At 65.3% G+C, this 20,043-nt stretch overlaps 1 protein-coding gene across 1 annotated transcript; it reads right to left on the reverse strand.

The window, feature by feature from the left end:
• Window positions 1–1,884: 1,884 nt before the first annotated feature.
• On the reverse strand, window positions 1,885–13,622 carry SHMT2 (serine hydroxymethyltransferase 2). Its single transcript, XM_050925409.1, has 12 exons — window positions 13,522–13,622; window positions 10,396–10,590; window positions 9,987–10,066; window positions 9,131–9,331; window positions 8,719–8,800; window positions 8,149–8,271; window positions 7,696–7,835; window positions 4,918–5,083; window positions 4,717–4,816; window positions 3,743–3,898; window positions 3,174–3,281; window positions 1,885–2,493 (listed from the first exon to the last, which is right to left on the reverse strand). The coding sequence occupies exons 1-12, from the start codon at window positions 13,552–13,554 to the stop codon at window positions 2,366–2,368; spliced, it is 1,512 nt and encodes a 503-aa protein (XP_050781366.1). The 5' UTR covers window positions 13,555–13,622; the 3' UTR covers window positions 1,885–2,365.
• Between the last annotated feature and the right edge of the window lie 6,421 nt (window positions 13,623–20,043).

The raw sequence follows: 20,043 nt of genomic DNA on the forward strand, positions 1-20,043 counted from the left end.
AGCACCGGTCTCCATTCCCTGCAGTGCCCACCAGCATCTTCTCCCCCCCCCCCCCGCCCCCAGCACAGCTGGGGCTGAGCAATAGGCCCTGGCCAGCAACTCCCCCTGCTGCAAGGTGGGGGGGGCCTATGGGACTCCACATTTGCAGGGGGAGCCAAAGGTGGCTCCCCCCACAAGCAGAGACAGCATCCCCCACCCCCGCTACAAGCAGGCCCCCCCCCGTGGTGTGAACACCAGGTGATGGGTCACCTCCTGCAGCCTCCATGCTCGTCACAATCCCAGCCCCCAGCGGGTCCCACCCGAGACCCCCCCCATCCCCCAGGGACAGACCCTGCTGGGGAAAGGGCCCCCAGCCCCTCCCCGTGCAGAGCAGCCACTGTGGGGCTAGCAGGGGCCCTGCTGGCAGATGGTTTGGCACCGGCGGGGCAGAGGGTGGGTTGCTGGCAGTGAACACACAGCAGCCATTGTGTGGCGTAGGCCGGCAGCGACGTGCCGTGCTGCAGGCAGCCGGCAACTGTGGCCAAGGGCCCTGGCATCACCAGCACCCCCAGGGCTCTGGCGGAGCCATGCGGCCGGCCCAGGGCGGGGGCGTGAGCCAGGCTAAACGTCTGGAGCAGAAGAGGAAACACCCAGGACCTGGGCGCAGAGTAACAGCCCCGGCTCTGCCCCTCTGACAGAGCTGGGGGGAGCCCCCAGGTCCCCCTCTATTGGAGTGAGGTGTCCATCTGCAGCCCTGCCCGAGCCTGGGTCGATGGAGGGTGGCACGTGCCCCTTCCAGACCCCAGCCTCAGCTGCAAGGGGCCAGAGGACTGAGCCCCCCCAGCTCACCCATGGAGAGGAGCTTTAGGGAGACAGGCACAGCCCTGCCCCCGCCCCCAGCCAACCTCCACCCCTCAGCTGCTGGCCCCCAGTGCACCAGCCCCACAGCAAGAGGCAATGCCTGCCCAGGAGGGTATGAAACTCCTCCAGTCCCCCCCCAAGCTGAATCATGCAGGAAGACTTTACTGCCTGGATTGGGCGGGGGGCGGGGGGGAGAGGGCGTGTTAACAAAAGGCAAGGAAACCTGCTGCAACCTGTGGGTGACCCCCCCACGCATCTGGCAGCAAAATCCAATTGCACTTAACAAATCCAATTTGCTGCTGCTGCTAATAGCATTTGGTGCCGGTTTAACGGATGGAGCCGGACAGCAGGGAGGGCTGGGGGCCAGGTGTTCTCAGAAGCGCAGGGTTGATTGATCATGAGCTGCTCCCTGTGGCAGGCCCCATGGGCACAGCTCTGCCAAGAGCTGTGGGGCAGCCCCACCTGAGCGAGCCAGGCCCATGGGGGGGGCCGGCACTGTGTGTGTGGGGGGGGGAGTGTCTCTGGCTGTTGACAAGAGCCAGGTGGGCATCAAACATGCCCTGAACCGAGGGGCTGGATAGTTCTACGGGCTTATTGCCAAACAGGGAGAACAAACGTAGGGGTGGCGAGGTGCCTTCTGGAGACCATCTACCTGGCTGGGGTTGGGGGGTCACTGGGGAGCCCTCCACCAGGGTGGCAGGACCCTGCAATGGGAGATTTGGCCCCCCCAACCCCAGCAGCCAGGAGAGAACCAGCCTCACACTGCACAGAGTGGCGGCTTCCTAAGCTCCCACCATGGGCCATCTCCGAGCCCCCCTGCCAGGGGCTGGGCTGGGGGCCGCCCTGGGCAGCCCAGTTCCAAGCCCCCCCACAAAGGGCCAGAGGAGCAATGCCCCTGTGGGCCACTGATGGATAGCAAGAGAAGAGGAAGCCGGGGGCTGGGTCAGGGTATGGGGAGGGGCCAGAGAGCCCCCCAGGCAGCAGCTCTTATCATCTGCCCCCTCCATCCCCCGCTGGACGGACAGACGGACACCAGACTCCACACAACTTTCCAACGTTCCAGGTTTCTTTGCTCAGTGAAAACCAGCGGTGCCCTGACAAGGGGGCACCCCCACCCCACCCTCGTGCTGCCCCATTTGACCCAACCCGCCTGGGGGCAAAGGAGCTGGAGCATCCTTAACAGGAGGGGCTAGGACCAAGAACTAGGCCCTTGGGGGCATTTTCCCACCCACCCCCGCTGACATGGCAAGGGGGGCGCGCAGGGCTGCCTTGTGACTGGCAAGGAGGGGTGGGAGCTGGCACGGGGCCAGGGGATGTTCCAGCAGGAGACCCTACAACAACAAACAGGTCAGCCTGAGCAGGGGCAGGGGAGCCCTGCGGGGAGCTGCAGGGCACAGCGGGATACGAAGGGGCCGTGCCACCCGGTGGGATACCCGGGGTCCCAGCACCGCCCCCTCCTGGGGTTAGGGTCAGTCTCTGTACCCGGAGCAGGGGTGGGGATCAGGGCGGGGGCAGCCCCCGCTGCTCAGTGATCCTGGAAGCCGGGCATGGGGAAGGAGCGGGCAAAGGTCTCCACGCGTTGGCGCAGGTCGGCCAGGCGGCTCTGCGTCGCCGCGTCACTCAGCAGGAAGGATTTGAAGTCTTGCAGCTTGGCTGGGGAGAGAAAGGGGAGGGGGTGTGTGGGGGATAAAGAGGAGGGTGGGTCGGCCAAGCCCCCCCGCAGGGCTTCACAAAGACAGACACCCTCCCCCAACCCACCTGTCCAGTCCAGAGCCATGGCACGGACTTTATCCCCAATGTACAAAGGAAAACTGCTCCAACCACTAGACCCCAACTCCCCTGCCAGAGCCAGGGATAGAACCCAGGAATCCTGGCGCCCACCCCCCCTGCACTAACCACTAGACCCCATTCCCTGCTCTCAGCCCCACCCGCCCCTTACTCTTAACCACTAGACTCCACTCCCATCCCAGAGGCGGAATGGAACCCAGGAGTCCTGGCTCCCAGCCCCGCCCCCGCTCTAACCACAAGACCCCACCACACCTGCTCTAACTGCTAGACCCTCCCTGCTCCCAGCCCCCCCCCACTCTAACCACTAGACCCTGCTCCCCTCCCAGAGGCGGGATGAACCCAGGCATCCTGGCTTTCAGAGAAGCCGTGGGGTACCTGTGTCACACCTCGGGTCCCCCCAGCCCAGTGATCCCCGATCCCCAGGCTGCTGCACCAGCGGGACAAGCCCGATCCTTGGCTGGGGCCTGCCCCCGTGTGGGGCACTCAGACCAGCAGGGCAGAGGCTGAGAAGCTCCTGTCCCCCACCCCGGCACCCACCCACTCACTGGTTTTGCTCTTGACCTCCAGGCCGATGCTGATCCCCTCATCGATGAAGGCCACGACCTTCTGGAAGTCGGCCTCCCGGAACCGGCGAGACGTCAGAGCCGGGGCCCCTGGGGAGAGCCCGGCCCCACGGTTACCTGACCGTACCGGCTCCCCGCCCGGGGAGAGCCCAGCAATGGGATTACCTCACCACCACCCCCAGCACTGGGGTTACCTCACCGTGCCGGCCCCCCCACACCCCGGGGAGAGCCCAGCCCCGGTGTTCTCTCACCATGCTGGGTCAGGGGGCATGTGGAGGGGAGTGGGGGCTAGTGGTGCGAGCAGGAGGCTGAGAGCCAGGACTCCTGGGTTGTGCCCCCAGCTCTCACTGATGTCGGATACCCAGGGGTGCTAGGGCAGAGAGTTGAAAGTCGCTCTGGTACTCTCAGGAGGGCAAAGCTGGGGGGCATCCCCAGAGGGGAGGCCAGGAGCGGATCTCCCAGGGGAAGGCCTCATACTGGGAGCAGACTGTGGGAAACAATCCCCCTCAAACTGGGAGGCCGGACACGCCCCACCCCCAGTGCCCCCTTACCCAGCCGCAGGCCCCCCGGCGTCAGGGCGCTCTTGTCCCCGGGGCAGGTGTTCTTGTTGGCTGTGATGGACACCAGCTCCAGCACCCGCTCGGCCCGGGCCCCATCGATCCCCTTCGGCCGCAGGTCCACCAGCACCAGGTGGTTATCGGTGCCGCCTGGGTCAGGGGAGAGAGATCAGCGCCCTGACCCGCAATCCCCACCCCCCAGATCTGCTGGTGCCCCCCAGCCCTGAACTGCAGCCCCTGCCGGCTCCCCCCAGCTCTGTCAGCGCCCCCCGCTCCTGACCCGCAGCCCCCGCCAGTTCCCCCCAGCTCTGCCAGCAACCCCCGACCTGCAGTCCCCGCTGGCTCCCCCCAGCTGTGCCGGTGCCCTTCATCCCCGACCTGCAGCCCCTGCCGGCTCCCCCCAGCTCTGCCGGTGCCCCTCACCCCCCGATTCGCAGCCCCTGCCAGCTCCCCCCAGCTCTGCCGGTGCCCCTCACCCCCGATTCGCAGCCCCCACTGGCTCCCCCCAGCTCTGCCGGTGCCCCTCACCCGATTTGCAGCCCCTGCTGGCTCCCCCCAGCTCTGCCGGTGCCCCTCACCCCCCGATTCGCAGCCCCCGCTGCCTCCCCCCAGCTCTGCTGGTGCCCCTCACCCCCGATTCGCAGCCCCCACTGGCTCCCCCCAGCTCTGCCGGTGCCCCTCACTCCCCGATTCGCAGTCCCCACTGGCTCCCCCCAGCTCTGCCGGTGCCCCTCACCCCCGATTCACAGCCCTCACTGGCTCCCCCCAGCTCTGCCAGCACCCCCCGACCCGCAGCCCCCTGCTAGCCCAGCCCTGACCCCTCCCCCCTGCTTTGCCCTCCAAACCTCCAGCCACTAGCAGCAGCCATGCACTGCCCCCATCCCCCATGCTACCCACTATGCCTCACTGCACCCCCCCAGCTCCCCCTGTGCACCCCCCCTCCCGTGCCCAGCTCTCGTGGGCATCACCTGACACCAGGGTGTAACCCCTCTGCAGCAGCGCCTCCGCCATGGCCCTGGCGTTCTTCAGCACCTGCTGGCAGTGCTCCCGGAAGGCGGGGGAGCTGGCCTGCGGGGGAGAGGGGTGGGTGGGTCAGTGGGGCCATAGATCGCCCCCCTCCCCACCCCCAGCCATGTGCCACCCTCGCCCCCACCCCAGGGGGCCCCCACCTGCTTCAGGGCCACGGCCACGGCGGCGATGGCATGGTTGTGGGGCCCGCCCTGCAGCGAGGGGAAGACGGCAAAGTTGATCGGCTCCTCCAGGTTGTAGGGGGTCTCCTTGCCCGTCTTCTTATCCACCGAGCGCAGCCCTTTGCGGTAGAAGATCAGCCCGGACCTGTGCAGCCAGGGGGATGGGTCAGGGTGTGACCCCCCCCCCCACAAGCCATGGGGGTCCACAAGCCAGGGCAGCTGCCTGAGACGAGTTTGCCAGGTCTCAGCCCCGGGGCCCACAACCCAACCTGCGCACCCAACCCCCGGCGGCTCAGCTCCCTGCTGCTCCCTGTAGGGATCCCTCTCCAGGGAGCAGGTCCATCGGGGTGTCCGCACGGGGAGGGGGGGTTCTTTGCGCCTGCCCCCACTCTGGATCAGAGGGCTTAGTGGGAAGAACATTAAATCAGTGTCAACTCATGTGGCCACCCCGACCCGCAGCCCCTCTTCCCACTGGCATCCTGGACACAGAATCACCAGGGTCTGGTTCCCTCTTGGGAGTGGGACGGGGCGTGGGCCTGCAGAAGGGGGGCAGGGGCAGTGCGTGGTGGGGGAGGAGGGAAGGGGGACAGGCTGGGGGAGGGACATGCCGGGGGGAGGGGAAGGGCAGTGCGTGGTGGGGGAGGAGGGGAAGGGGGACAGGCTGGGGGAGGGACATGCTCGGGGGAGGGGAAGGGCAGTGCGTGGTGGGGGAGGAGGGAAGGGGGACAGGCTGGGGGAGGGACATGCTGGGGGGAGGGGAAGGGCGGTGCTTGGTGGGGGAGGAGGGAAGGGGGACAGGCCGGGGGAGGGACATGCCGGGGGAGGGGAAGGGCGGTGCGTGGTGGGGGAGGAGGGAAGGGGGACAGGCCGGGGGAGGGACATGCCGGGGGAGGGGAGGGGAGGGGCGGGGCAGGCCAGTGCAGTGCAGTGTAGTGCACGGTGGGGGAGGAGAGAAGGGGGACATGCTAGGGGAGGGGAAGGGCACTGGGGGAGGAGGAAAGGGAGACAGGCCGGGGGAGGGGAGGGGAAGGACAGTGCGTGGTGTGGAAGGAGGAAAGGGGGACAGGCCGGGGGAGGGACATGCCAGGGGAGGGGAGGGGAAGGGCAGTGCATGGTGGGGGAGGAGGAAAGGGGGACAGGCCGGGGGAGGGACAGGCCAGGGGAGGGGAGGGGATTGAAGGGGCAGGGCAGGGCAGGGCAGTGCATGGTGGGGGAGGAGGGAAGGGGGACAGGCCAGGGGAGGGGAGGAGAAGGGCAGTGCATGGTGGGGGAGGAGGAAAGGGGGACAGGCCGGGGGAGGGACAGGCCAGGGGAGGGGAGGGGAGGGGAGGGAAGGGGCAGGGCAGGGCAGGTCAGTGCATGGTGGGGGAGGAGGGAAGGGGGACAGGCCAGGGGAGGGGAGGAGAAGGGCAGTGCGTGGTGGGGAAGGAGGGAAGGGGGACAGGCCAGGGGAGGGGAGGGAAGGGGCAGGGCAGGGCAGGGCAGTGCATGGTGGGGGAGGAGGGAAGGGGGACAGGCCAGGGGAGGGGAGGAGAAGGGCAGTGCATGGTGGGGGAGGAGGAAAGGGGGACAGGCCGGGGGAGGGACAGGCCAGGGGAGGGGAGGGGAGGGAAGGGGCAGGGCAGGGCAGGTCAGTGCATGGTGCGGGAGGAGGGAAGGGGGACAGGCCAGGGGAGGGGAGGAGAAGGGCAGTGCGTGGTGGGGAAGGAGGACAGGCCAGGGGAGGGGAGGGAAGGGGCAGGGCAGGGCAGGGCAGTGCATGGTGGGGGAGGAGGGAAGGGGGACAGGCCAGGGGAGGGGAGGAGAAGGGCAGTGCATGGTGGGGGAGGAGGAAAGGGGGACAGGCCGGGGGAGGGACAGGCCAGGGGAGGGGAGGGGAGGGAAGGGGCAGGGCAGGGCAGGTCAGTGCATGGTGGGGGAGGAGGGAAGGGGGACAGGCCAGGGGAGGGGAGGAGAAGGGCAGTGCGTGGTGGGGAAGGAGGGAAGGGGGACAGGCCAGGGGAGGGGAGGGAAGGGGCAGGGCAGGGCAGGGCAGTGCATGGTGGGGGAGGAGGGAAGGGGGACAGGCCAGGGGAGGGGAGGAGAAGGGCAGTGCATGGTGGGGGAGGAGGAAAGGGGGACAGGCCGGGGGAGGGACAGGCCAGGGGAGGGGAGGGGAGGGAAGGGGCAGGGCAGGGCAGGTCAGTGCATGGTGGGGGAGGAGGGAAGGGGGACAGGCCAGGGGAGGGGAGGAGAAGGGCAGTGCGTGGTGGGGAAGGAGGGAAGGGGGACAGGCCAGGGGAGGGGAGGGAAGGGGCAGGGCAGGGCAGGGCAGTGCATGGTGGGGGAGGAGGGAAGGGGGACAGGCCAGGGGAGGGGAGGAGAAGGGCAGTGCATGGTGGGGGAGGAGGAAAGGGGGACAGGCCGGGGGAGGGACAGGCCAGGGGAGGGGAGGGGAGGGAAGGGGCAGGGCAGGGCAGGTCAGTGCATGGTGGGGGAGGAGGGAAGGGGGACAGGCCAGGGGAGGGGAGGAGAAGGGCAGTGCGTGGTGGGGAAGGAGGGAAGGGGGACAGGCCAGGGGAGGGGAGGGAAGGGGCAGGGCAGGGCAGGGCAGTGCATGGTGGGGGAGGAGGGAAGGGGGACAGGCCAGGGGAGGGGAGGAGAAGGGCAGTGCATGGTGGGGGAGGAGGGAAGGGGGACAGGCCAGGGGAGGGACATGCCAGGTGGGGAGGAGGGGGTAGAAGAGGCCGGGGTGGATCCAGCCCCGACCGCACTCACCGGGCCCCGCGCAGGGTCTTGTGCGTGGTGCTGGTCACCAGGTCGGCGTGCTCGAAGGGCGAGGGCACCACCTTGGCAGCCACCAGCCCGCTGATGTGCGCCATGTCGGCCAGCAGGTAAGCCCGCACCTCCTCGCACACCTGTCGGAGACGGGCACCACGTCAGCCGCGGGGCCCCTCCAACCCCCCTCTCCGTGCCCCCAGCTCAGCCCTCCCCCCACGCACTCCACCCCCACAGGGCTCACACCAACCTCCCCCCTCCAATGCCCCCCACCTCGTCTCCAGCTGGCACCCCCGGGAGGGCCCATGGTCATCATGGGGGGGGGTGCCAGGAACCCCTTCCCCACCCAGCCCAGGCCCCTCCCTTTAACTCACCACTCACCCCCTTCCCCCTTCCCCACCCCCTCAGACTCCTCCCCCTCTGTCCTGAGCCGCTCTCCCGACCCCCCCCCACCTTCTTCATGCGGGCGTAGTCGATGAGGCGGGCGTAGGCGCTGGTGCCCGCGATGATGAGGCGGGGGCGGAAGAGCCGGGCTGTCACCTCCAGCTGCTCGTAGTCGATCAGCCCCGTAGCCGGCTGCGGGGGGAGGGGGTCACAGCTGGAGAGTTACCCCCTTGGGGGGGCCATACTGCTAAGGGGGGGTGGGGTCGAGCCTGTACAGAGTCAGGTGGTAGCTGGGAGGGGGGGGGTCTAGCCAGCCCCAGGACACAGAGGGGCAGAGGGGGTCCTGGGGGGGGGGGTGCACAGGGCTTGGCCAAGGCACCAGCCCCGGCAGGCAGGACGCGAGCGCTGGGGGGGCTCCGAGTGACAGGGGCAGCACGGGGGGAACAGACACTCCAGGCTCCCTCCCCGCAAATACACCCAAGTTGAGGGTCCCAAATGCAGCCAGAGCAGCAGAAACCTCCTGGCCCAGCCCCTGTGGGGAGCAAGGGACTGGGCCCCCCCCACCCCCGTGAATGCACGTTACCCTCCTGACCCCCCGCAGCGATCACCCTGCACAGACGCTGCCCCCTCCCCACTCACGTTGAGCTTATAGGGCATAGACTCAAAGAAGATGGAGGTGGCCGAGATGCGCTTGACGTCCGACATGTATCCGTGGGTCAGGCTGCGGGAGAGACGGACGGTGTCAGGCCAGAACCACAGCCTGACCCAGAGACCGGGCAGGACCCACCCCCCTGGGCCGGCTCCCCAGATGGGACCCCTTCTGGCAGGGCCCCCGCCCAGGGCTGGTCTCCCCCCCGGACAGGTGCCCCCGCTCCCCCGGCTGGGCTCTACCTGCAGCCCCCAGACCCCGCGTCAGCACCGCCCCCCCCAATTCCTGGGGCCTCTAAGCCAGACCCTGCCCCTCCTGGTACCCACAGGCTGAGCACCCCCCAGAGCCCTGCCCCCTCCCCCCCCAGGGCCCCCTCGCCCCGCTGCCCGCGGGGGGACATACTGGCCACCATCGGGCAAGTCCAGGCCCATGATGCGCTCGTGGGGCTGCAGCAGGGCCGTGTAGGCGGCGAAGTTGGCGGGTGACCCCGAGTAGGGCTGGACGTTCACCCCCCAGTGGGCGGGGTCCAGGTCGAAGGCCTCCAGCGCCCGCTGTTGGCACAGCAGCTCGATCTGGTCCACCACCTCGGCCCCCCCATAGTACCTGCAGGGAGGGCACCAGGGCTCAGCCCCTCAAGCAGCACTCCCCCCCCCGCGGGGCACCTGGAGGGAACTCAGGGCCATCACCCCCCTTGGGGCCTCCCTGCCCCCCCCATACTCGCAAAGGGGAACCCAGGGCCCATCACCCTCCTTGGGGCCTCCCTGCCCCCCAGGTGCCCACAAGGAGGGGAACCCGGGGCCATCACCCCTCTTGGGGCCCTTCCTGCCCCCCTGGTACCTGCAAGGGGGGAACCCGGGGCCCATCACCCCCCTTGGGGTACTCCCTGCCCCCCCGGTACCCACAAAGGGGGAACCCAGGGCCCATCACTCCCCTTGGGCCCCTCCCTGACCCCCCGGTACCCGCAAGGGGGGAACCCAGGGCCCATCACCCCCACCCTAAAGGCTGCCAGGGGTCCTGGAGGGAACTGACACAATCACCCAAAAAACAACAGCCCCAGCCCCTCCCGCAAGGGCCACACACAGCGAGTTACCACTGGGGAGGGGAGCACCCCCCCCAGCTCCTGACTGACAAGGAGACCTGGGCCCCCAGGGCCTGTGTGCAGTATCCCCATGTTCTCTGCTCTGGCCGGCTCCACCCCAGAGCAGGTCCCCTCCAGGGTGCCCCCCCGCCCAGGGAGCTGCCCCTCCATCCCCCGTACCTCTTGCCGGGGTAGCCTTCCGAGTACTTGTTGTTCAGGCAAGAGCCCAGGGCCTCCAGTGCGGCGCGGCTGCAGAAATTCTGGGGGACAGAGAGCGAAGCAGGAGGGGGGGTGGTCTGTGAGATGGCCCGGGAGGGGGTCGAGCACCGGGGCCCCCAACCCAGCCTCAAGCAGGAACCTGAGGGGCAATGCGGGGTCAGCCTCAGCCCCGCCCTGCGTTAGAAAGCAGCTGGGGGGGAGGCAGGGCTCCAGCATGTACTTGGGAGGAATCAAAGGCGGGGGGGGGCCTCAGGGCAACGCAGCCCCCCCCGTGGTGCTCCCTCCTCCCCCACTGCAGACCCCCCGAGCCCCCTGCCCCCCTGGCCACCCTCCGACCCTCCCTTCCCTCCACCCTTGCCCCCGCACCCACCTCAGAGGCAATGAGCTCCAGACCCCGGCACTGCCGATCCTTCTCCTTCTGCACCAGCTCCCACATCTCAGGGTCGCTCTCCGCCAGGCTCTCCTGCCCGGTCCAGCCGGGCACCTCCCCAGCCGCTGCCGCAGCCGCACGGCTGTGCTGGGCCCGCAGGCCGGGCGTGTCCAGCCACCAGCGTCTCTGCAGAGGCTGACAACGGGAAGCGGGAGAGTTCTCACCAGAGAAGGGCATAACCACCAACACCCCTCCACACACCCACACCTGCCTGTACCCCCCATGCCATGGGGGGCACCTCACCAGGGAACTCACTCTTCTCTGGTACCTTTGGGGATACACAGCCAAAAAACACCCTGATATCCTCACGGCACACGTGGGGAGCCAGGAATAGAACGCAGGAGTCCTGGCTCCCAGCCCCCTCTGCTCTAACCACTAGACACCACTCCCCTCCCAGAGCCGGGGATGGAACCCAGGAGTCCTGGCTCCCAGGCCCTCTGCTATAACAACTGACCAAACAGTAACTGGGGAGCGGGGCAGCCCTCTCCCTCCAACAGGGGGTCACAGGGTGGGCATGGGCAACTCTGGCAGGGGAGAGGGGAAGAGGACTGCAGGGAGGGAGGAGAACTTCCTTCCTTCTCTGGTTCATTTGCGTGGCCGGAGGAGGCGTTTCTGAGGCCTGGGAGTGCGGTAACAGCTGGGCCCTTGTGCAGGGGACCAATCACCCCGTCTGGGGAGAGGGGGCAGCCACATGGCAACGGGGGGGGTGAGGGGCCCAGGCTGACGGGGGAAGCCAGGGGACCATGTGAGTCACATGACCCCATGTGTGTGTGTGTGTGTACGTGTCCCCTTCCTCGTGTCTCAGTCGCCACAGCTGGAAAAAGGGTTGAAGCAGCAGAAACGGCTCCAAAATCCCGGGGGGGGCAGAAGGGGGGGGAGACTGCAGGCGTGTGAGAGAGTGCACGTGAGTGTGCAAACCGGGGTGGGAGGAAGCAGAGTGAGCTGAGTGTGGGGGGAGAGCACATCTGCACACACAGGATGGGGCTGAGGCTGGAGTCTGTCCTTCGTGTGCCAACCCCTCACCCCCCCCGCCCCACACACTTCCTGCCATGGCTCACTCGTGTCACACGGAACAACAAGTGCCTGGAGACAGATCTTTGCCCCCCAGCCCCAAACCAGGCTCCCCACTGTGCACTGCCCCCCCCCAGACTCCGACAGAGTCCTCCTCCCTACACTAACCCACCAGGCCAGTTTGCCCCCCGGGCTCCCTCCCACCCCCATTTTCTCCCAGGACACCTGTCTAAACTCCCCCGCAAACCATACTGGAAGACTGCACCCCCTGCTGCTGGTGTGTCACTTCCACTCCCTCCCGCCCCTCCCAGCTGATCCTCACCCCCCTTTGCCCCCCCGAGAGCTACAGACTCTGCCCGCAAGGGGCCAGCCAGCTCCCTGGGGGCCAGGAGAGACCTGGGCCCGGTCTGGGGGCGCTGATCCCACATTGGACCTCCCTAGGCTGCTGGCTCTTTGGGGAAACGGGGTCCTGGCCCAGGCCGCCCAGACACCAGAGCAACACAGCCAGTGGACAGCCAAGAGAAAGACACTGCGGCGCGAGATATTTGCCGGAGCATCTCTCAGAGCCCCGACTGGATCCGCACAGACGGACCCCCCAGGATCCGGGGCCACCACGGCACCAAACCATTCCCAGGTGGGAAGACAAGTTCTTGCTCCCGAAACAGCCCATGTGCTCCACCAGGCCGAGCACGGCGGAGCTCTCCAGGAGAGCGGCATTCGAGGCCTAGGGAGCCTGTCAGCTTTGCCCCCCTCTCAGGCACCGCCAGAGCCCCTGGCACAGCGCTGAGGGGCCGACCGTGACAAGGAGCTCACTCTCCTCTCCTGGGGCCGGATCCGAAAGCAGCAGAACCTCGGGAACAGCGGCTGCTCGGGAACAAAACTTTCCAGGTCTTTCAAAAGTTTGCAGCTGAAGCCCAGAAACTGGTTCCTTACCCTGCCCCAACTTTAATTAAAAACCTTTCCCTCGATTGTGCAGTGGTTGATGTTTAACGCAGCGTGCACTGTATTGGGGGGGGGCGTTTGGTCTCTGTGGCTGCCTGAGGGCATCCTCCGGGTTTCCAAGGAGATGTGGGGCTGACGGGCCAGGTTCTGCTGTATCCCTTGCAGGCCTCAGCAACAGGCATGATGCAACTAGGCCACTGCCCTTGCATCAGCTGGCTTGAAAGCCCCACCGTGCGCCAAGTTTCCCCAAACGACAAAACACAGTTATTCAGAAGAAACTTGGGCAAGTTCTAACCCATGGGGCAAGTGGCTCTCGCCGCCCTGTGACGAGGGAGCTGGACCCAAATCTTCAGAGTTAAGCTCCCCCCCTTTTCTTTCTCTCTCTTCCCCCCACCGCAGCCCCAATCGCGCTAGTCAAAGATGCCAAGAGAAAAGCTGTGGGGAGGTGAGGGGCCGCTGGGCCGTATTGACTCAGTTCCAAGGGGTCAGCACAAAACTCATGCCAAGCAGACTTTGGTCAGGCGCCGAGGTTCGACCGATGGTCACCGGGCCCTGTTCACCGCAGCACTGGGGGAGATGTCAGGGAGCCGCTGAAGTCAGCGGAGCAGGGCAGGTGGAGAGCGCAGGATGGCTCTGGCCTGAGCCTGGCACGTGCCCGCCCCCCATGCAAACAGCTGGGCAGCACCCGCCAATGCACCCAGTGGGTGCAGGAGAGCAAAGCGGAGCGACCCATCACAGGGCCGGCGAGCGACCCAGCTCCGTCTGCGAGCCTGGCAGGGGCGACACCCCCCACATCTCTCTCCTGAGCCCCCCCCGGAACACGGGCTTCCTATGGGGCATCTGGAAGCAGAAGGCGGGGATCTGCAGGGCTGAGCCTGCCATGAAATCGCACTGGGGCAGGACTCAGCTGGGGGGAAGTGGGGGGAAAGGAGCACCCCCATATTTGCACTGCTCAGAGGGTGGGGGACAGCGCTCTGCAAAGGGGCCCAGCCAGGGCACGGAGCCTGCATGGGGGGGGCGCATCTGGAGCTGGGGGGGAAGCCGAGATATTTTGCAAAAGACATGACCCCACCGCCAGCCCCCAACCCGAGCCCCCCCGCGCCCCCCACTCACCCCGGCCAGGCGGCCCAGGCAGCGCGGAAACATGCTGCAGGCGGCGCGGAGCAGGACCACGGGGCAGGTGGCGGGTCCCAGGCGCTGCTCGGGGGGGCGGGGCCCTGGTCACGGGAAACACGTGTCCCCCCCTCCCGGTGTACCCTGGGGGATGTAGTTCGCGCCGGGTCGGCAGCTGAGCCCCGCCCCCCCGATCGTTTATGCAAAGTGGTTAATGAGCTGATTTGCATGTTTGCAAATAAGCGGAAACCTACCGCAGCCTAAGGGAGCAGCAGGGGGCGGAGGAGCCTTGGGCGAGCAAGTGTGAGAAACCGGGACATTTCGGGGGGGGATAGTCGTGGGGGAGGGAGAGTTGGGGGGTAGTTGTGTGGGAGGGTGAAGTTGTGTGGGGGAGAGGGAGGTGTGGAGGGAGGGGTAGTTGGGGGGGTGAAGTTGTGTGGGGGAGGGGTAGGTGTGGGGGGAGGGGTAGTTGGGGGAGTGAAGTTGTGTGGGGGAGGGGTCGGAGGGGGGTTGGGGGAGGAGTAGTTGAGGGGTAGTTGTGTGGGGGGATGAAGTGTGGGGGGGAGGGGTAGGTGTGCGGGGGAAGCAGTAGTTGTTTGGGGTGGGGGGGCAGTTGTGTGGAGGTGTAGTTTTGTGGGGGGGGGGTTCTCCCATGAGTAAAGTTTAGTCACATGTGTTTGCAGGATCGGGGCCCTTTAGACTGGAAGCTCTTCGGAGGGGCGGGGGGTTGGGGGGGCCTTTGTCCTCCAGTGTCAAGGGTGGCCTGGAAATTTCTCACCCAGTTCTTACCCGCAGCCCCTCTGGGGTGATGCGCAGCAGCTGGTCCACACCCCCGTTTATGGAGGGTGTGTGGGCGCATTACAGAGCGGGGTGGGCTCACCGTGCCAGTGCCCCAGTGCCAGGCCCAGAGGTTGGCGAGCCCAGGGATCTGGCCCAGTTATCCCCTGTGCACGCCGCAGCCTGGCCCCCGGTAATGCAGCATCAAAGGGACCTTCCTCCCATGCAGCCTCCTTCTCCCCATACAGCTCCTTCCTCTGATGGCTGGGAGCAGGCTGGACCTGCGGGCAAAGGGAGTGGGGCTCTGGCAGCAAAGGGGTCCAGGAGCTGCAGCCGCACAGCTGGGCGAATGGCAGAGGCAGGACAGAGACGCTGCGGGCAGCCCCTGGCGCCCCTCTGCCGCAGGGCTCAGTGGTGCAGCGGGACCTAGTGGGCAGAGCACACATTCACATCCCAACTGCTTGCAACCATGAAAGAGCCCGGCACACAGTCTGCAAAATCAGGGTGTTAGCCCCAACCCCGTGGGCAGGGCCCAGCTCAGGCTGCTGCTTTCTGCCGCCCTACATATGTCGTGTGTTGTCAGCTTGGTGTGCCATTCCTCTGCACTACACTATCCCGGAGCGTTGCTGTGTGTTGTCAAATAGCTGCCATGCTCCACCCCAGAGGCAGCTGCATTCCCAAACTAGTTGAGCCTTCCCAGCAAGGCATTGCTGCGTGACTGTTAATCAGCATCAGCGCCCATCCCCAAAGGTGGCTGCATTTCAGTGCTGGGTGAGTGATCCCTGTGCAGCTTTGCTGTGTGGCTATGAACCAGCGGTTGCAGCCCACTCCAGAGGTGGCTGCATTTCGGTGGTGGGTGGCAGGATCACTGAGTCTTGTGATCTTGTGATCGAATCATCCCCTACAGCGACAGAGACACTGGGGAGGGGGAGCAATTTTAAAATCTTTTTACAGTGGCAGCAGCACACCAGGGCCACGTGCTGCCCCCCACCCCAGGCCCAGCAAGTCCCCACCCCAGGAAGCAAGGCCGAAGCCAAGACCTTTCTCCCATTGAAGAATGTTCCCTGCCCCTTCAATGTCACTCAGTGGCAGATCTGGGGTTAGAACCCCCTTGCTCTAACCACTGGACCCCACTCCCCTACCACAGCTGAGAATAGAACCCAGGAGTCCTGGCTCCCAGCCACCACTGCCAAAGCCAATTAGACTCCACTCCCTTCCCAGAATCAGTACAGGACCCGGCTGTCCCGTCTCCCAGCCGTATTGCTCCAACCACTATATATTCCCCCTCACTTGGTCTTCCCTCCCCCGGCATCTCGCTTTACTTTGGCTCGGGAAGCGCTAATGGAATTAAATCTTATTAAAGCAGCAACGACCTCAGACATCTGGGCCTGGGGAATTAATGGGGGGAAGCGGGAAATCGATTTTGCATGGCACATCAGCACCTCCTGCACGGCTGGGGACAGCGTCTGACGGGGCCCCCACCCAGCGCCTGGGAGGAAGCTGCCAATTTATCCTGGGGCTGATTGAGGGTGCCTGGGATGTGGGGATCCAGGCTGTCGCCAGGGTCTACCAAAGACATGGTGTAATTGTGGGGGTATGGAGGTGTCCCTAGCCAGCATGCTGCTGCTGTTGGTGCTCTCGATGCCCCCCTGCTCCCGACATCTGGGGGTGGAGTGGGCGGGCTGGCAAGTATGCACTGCATTATAGGTATTTTCTGTGTCCCGTAAGGAGCCCGAGTGCAATTAGAGCAGCCCCTAGGCTGCTCCAGCATATGGTAGGGGGCCGGGTAGTTTGTGCAGCCATAGAGCACAAAGGAGCTTACACACACACATACACACATTCCCTGGTCATTGAGCCAAGCACAGACCCAGTGTCCATGAGCCTCAGTTCCCCCCATCTGACCCCCCCCATCTTACCCCTTCCAATGCAGCCTGCCAAGTGGCTGTAGCTGCCCCCAAAGCCCTTTGCAGCATGTCACAGCACACAGCCATGCCGTCGATGGCCCCAGGAGGCAGACTGGTGCCCGATGCTTGCCAGGTCACATGCCACACCCCTGAGGAACGGGCACCGGCCTCACTAGCCGCCTCGACCTGGTGTCTCCTGCAGAGGGTGGAGTCTGCTGTTGTGCCCTGTGCTGGCGGTGGGCCCAGCGGGGAAGCTGAGCGGTGGCAGAGCCAGGCTAGCGCTCCCCAAAGCTGCCATCACTGGCAAGCCAGGATGGGGACAGATCCTGCCTGGCACCGAATCCCAGCCAGCAGGTGCACAAGGCTCCTAAACCCAGATGCTCAGAGGCTTTCAGGCACCTAACTCCCACTGGCTGAACTAGGCACAGGGCCAGGTAGGGTCGTAACACAGACAATGGGTGTGTGTCCCATTCCCCCTCACCCGCCCCAGGACAGCGCTGCTCTGGGGGGCAGCATCCACAGGCTGGCAGGTCAGGTAGGGCCCTGGCCACCCTCCCCGTCTCAGCTCCACTGAGACAGTCACTGCTGACAGACCAGACCTGCATGGGCACCAACCCGCACCAAGAGGCAGCATGGTATAGTGGTGGGAGTGGGGTCTGGGACTCAGGACTCCTGGATTCTAGCCACAGCTCTGGAAGGGACATGGGGGTCCAGTGGGTTGGGTCGGGGGCTGGAAGCCAGGACGCCAGAGGTCTAGCCTCAGCCCTGTCACTCTCCAGCTAGGTAACATTAGACAAGGCCCAGCCTGGCTCTGTGCCTCAGTTTCCCTGTTGTATCCATTGGGAAAACCAGCTAAATAACTATATGCGACCCCCTAAATTCACCCAGAAACCCCACACGGCTTTATCTGGGCTTCTGTGGGGGGGGCACCTCCCCTCTTGATTGTTTCCCCTCCCCTGAAGTCCTAATTCACCTTGTCCAACATCCCCCTCGCATCCCGGCTGGAGTCAACAGGACTGCAGGGACTGAGAGACCCTGCCCCCAATCCAGGTACCAGTTGCAGGAATTTAATTCGAAGGAGAAGCCAGAAGACACACACACACATACCCCCCACGCGCCGTTCTGCACTGGGGAGCCAGGCTACAGAGCAGAGGACAGCTGAACTAAGGAGAATCAATCACTGGGATTTCAGAGGCGGGGAGATCCCAGGGCCCAGCGTGCCCATCCATCAGGCGCCGTGCGCTGGCAGGGTGCAGCCGACTTGCTTGTCACAGGCTGCTCCCAACATCCTCTCCCAGCTCCGCAGCCTCTGCGGCAATTCATCAAACCCAGCACCCTGGGTGTGTGTGTGTGTGTGTGTGTGTGTTGGGGGGGACAGCTCCCCATGCGGCATGGATGGGTGCCTCTTTGCAGCTGGGCCCAGGCACTGCCGTTGGCAGTCACTCCAGCTGATCCATCCTCGGGCTTCAGGGGCTCGCGGGCATTGGGGTCAGGAAGGAAATACTCCTCCCTGCCCTTGGGGCCCCAATTCTTCCTACAGGACCCCCAATGTCTCCAGAACCACCCCCTGCGTTCCCAAGCACTGGCCCAGCCCCTTCTCGCATCTGGGGGGGGGGGTGCTGCTAATCACATTCGATAGGGGAGCTGTCAATCATGCTCACTGGGCGGGCCTAGGGCTGCCAACCACACTCCATAAGGGGAGGGCAGGAGCTGTCAATCATGCTCAGTGGGGGGCAGGGGGCTGCCACTCACACTCATGCACTGGGGTGGGGGCTGGGAATCGATCATGCTCCACACCCAGAGTTTTTATTTCATTCATTTTTTTAATCACATTTTTTTCCCTCAATTTTATTTTGTTACAAAAATATGAAGTTGTCTCAGCCCAGAGCCCGGGGGGGGGGGGGGGGGGGGGGGATTTGAGCCGGAGAGGTGCTGCCCAGAGCATGGGGAGGAGTGACTGGGGCTACAGGGCCCTGCCCCGACCCAGTGCATGGCTCAGCCTGGGGGGGGGTGACCCCAACTCATCCTGCACCCCCCCAGCCCCTTCCCCAGCCCCCTGGCACCTACTTCCTCACTCAAATGCACATTTTGTGAGGAGCGATGGACAGCTGGGGAGGGGGCTCTGTCCGGAGGGTCCCCGCCGTGCTCTGCTGCCATGGGGGGGGCACGCCGTGCCAGTCGCTGGGGGCTGGGCTGGATGGCACTGCCAGATGTGTGGGAGGGGGGAGGCTCCTGCTGAGATCCAGGGGCACATCTCAGGGAGCTGGCTGGGCCCCCTCACTCAGTGCCAGGACTGCGAAAGCAAGTCCGCTGCAGAGAGACCCATGGAGACACGCACCAGTGTGTGACCACCCCCCGGATACACATCCAAGCACCCCCACGTGCACAGCTGCACACCCCCACCCACACAGAGCCGCACACACGCATGGACACCCCCACCTACAAGCACAGTGCAGCCACAGCCGCAAAGGAGGCAAACACACACACACAAGCACACAGTCGTGCGACACCCCCAACACCCCCCGTGGGCTTATTTCCCTCTGCAGGTTGCACCACTGTAGCCGTGCTTGGGAATCCGGCCAGGACCTGCCTTCCCCCTCAGCCACGCTGGGGTTTCAGCCCTTGGTCGGCTTCTTCCCAGCCCTGCAGGGGTCAGGGTTAGATCTAGGGGGGTCCCTGAGCAAGGGGGAGAGCCTGGGAGCAGGTGGGAGGTCACCCCCTCCGTGACTTCCCTCCCGCAGCCCTGCAACCTGCAGGGCGTGGGGGTGCATCTAGGCAGGGCTGGGGGCACATGGGGGAGAAAGAAATGGGGGGAGGCTCTGGTCCCCTCCCGAATAACGTGCTCCCTCCCCTGTGTGAGTCACTCTGCAGCCGCAGTGGGGGGGGGGGGCACGGCTCCAGGGGAGAGAAGGGAAAGCAGCGCTGGGGGTGCAGTGCTCCTGGCCCGGCCACGCAGATCACTTCCCAGCTGGGTGAAGGGGGGAAACAGGGCCAATAGCTCTCACTACGGCCCCAGCCCCCGAGCCCCCAGGAGCAGCCAGGGGGGCGGGTTGGCTCAGCCCAGGCAACGGCTGGCAAAGGTACCCGGCTGTGCTGGGCCCTGAGCCATCCATCTGTACACATGCACACACACCCCGCCGTCACTGATACATTTACACACGCACGCCCGCTATCACTGATACATTTACACACACACACCGATATCACTGAGATATTTACACACACACACATCCCAATCACACGCCAGCCATCACCTCCCACTATCACCAATACATTTACACATGCACCCCCCCGCTGTCATGGATACATTTACACACACACACACACACACACACACACACACACAAACACACAGTCACTGATACATTTACACATGCATACACACACCAATCACATGCCAACACCCCTCACTATCACAGATACATTTACATACACATGCCCCGATATCACTCATACATTTACACACGCACCTCCTGATATCACTAATACATTTACACACACACACGCCAATCACACACCAGCCAACACCCCCGATATCACTGATACATTTACACACGCACCCCCAATGTCATGGATACATTTACACATGCACTCCCCACCATTCACACTCCAGCCAACACCCCCCATATCACTGATACATTTACACGCACAACCCCACCTTGCCGATTTGAACCCCTGGAACGTGTCACTCGCTGGCCCTGTGCAGCCCCTTGCCCTCATCCCCCCATTTCCCCGCAAGAATGGGGACGACCGGCTCCGGCTCTGTTGCTCGCTTGTCCCCCCACCCATCCTTCCACCACGGTTCGAGGGGAGCCGGCTGCGTCTGCCCGGCCTGGCCGGG

The sequence above is a fragment of the Gopherus flavomarginatus genome, chromosome 16, assembly GCF_025201925.1.
Source record: "Gopherus flavomarginatus isolate rGopFla2 chromosome 16, rGopFla2.mat.asm, whole genome shotgun sequence".
Classification (NCBI taxonomy): Eukaryota; Metazoa; Chordata; order Testudines; family Testudinidae; genus Gopherus; species Gopherus flavomarginatus.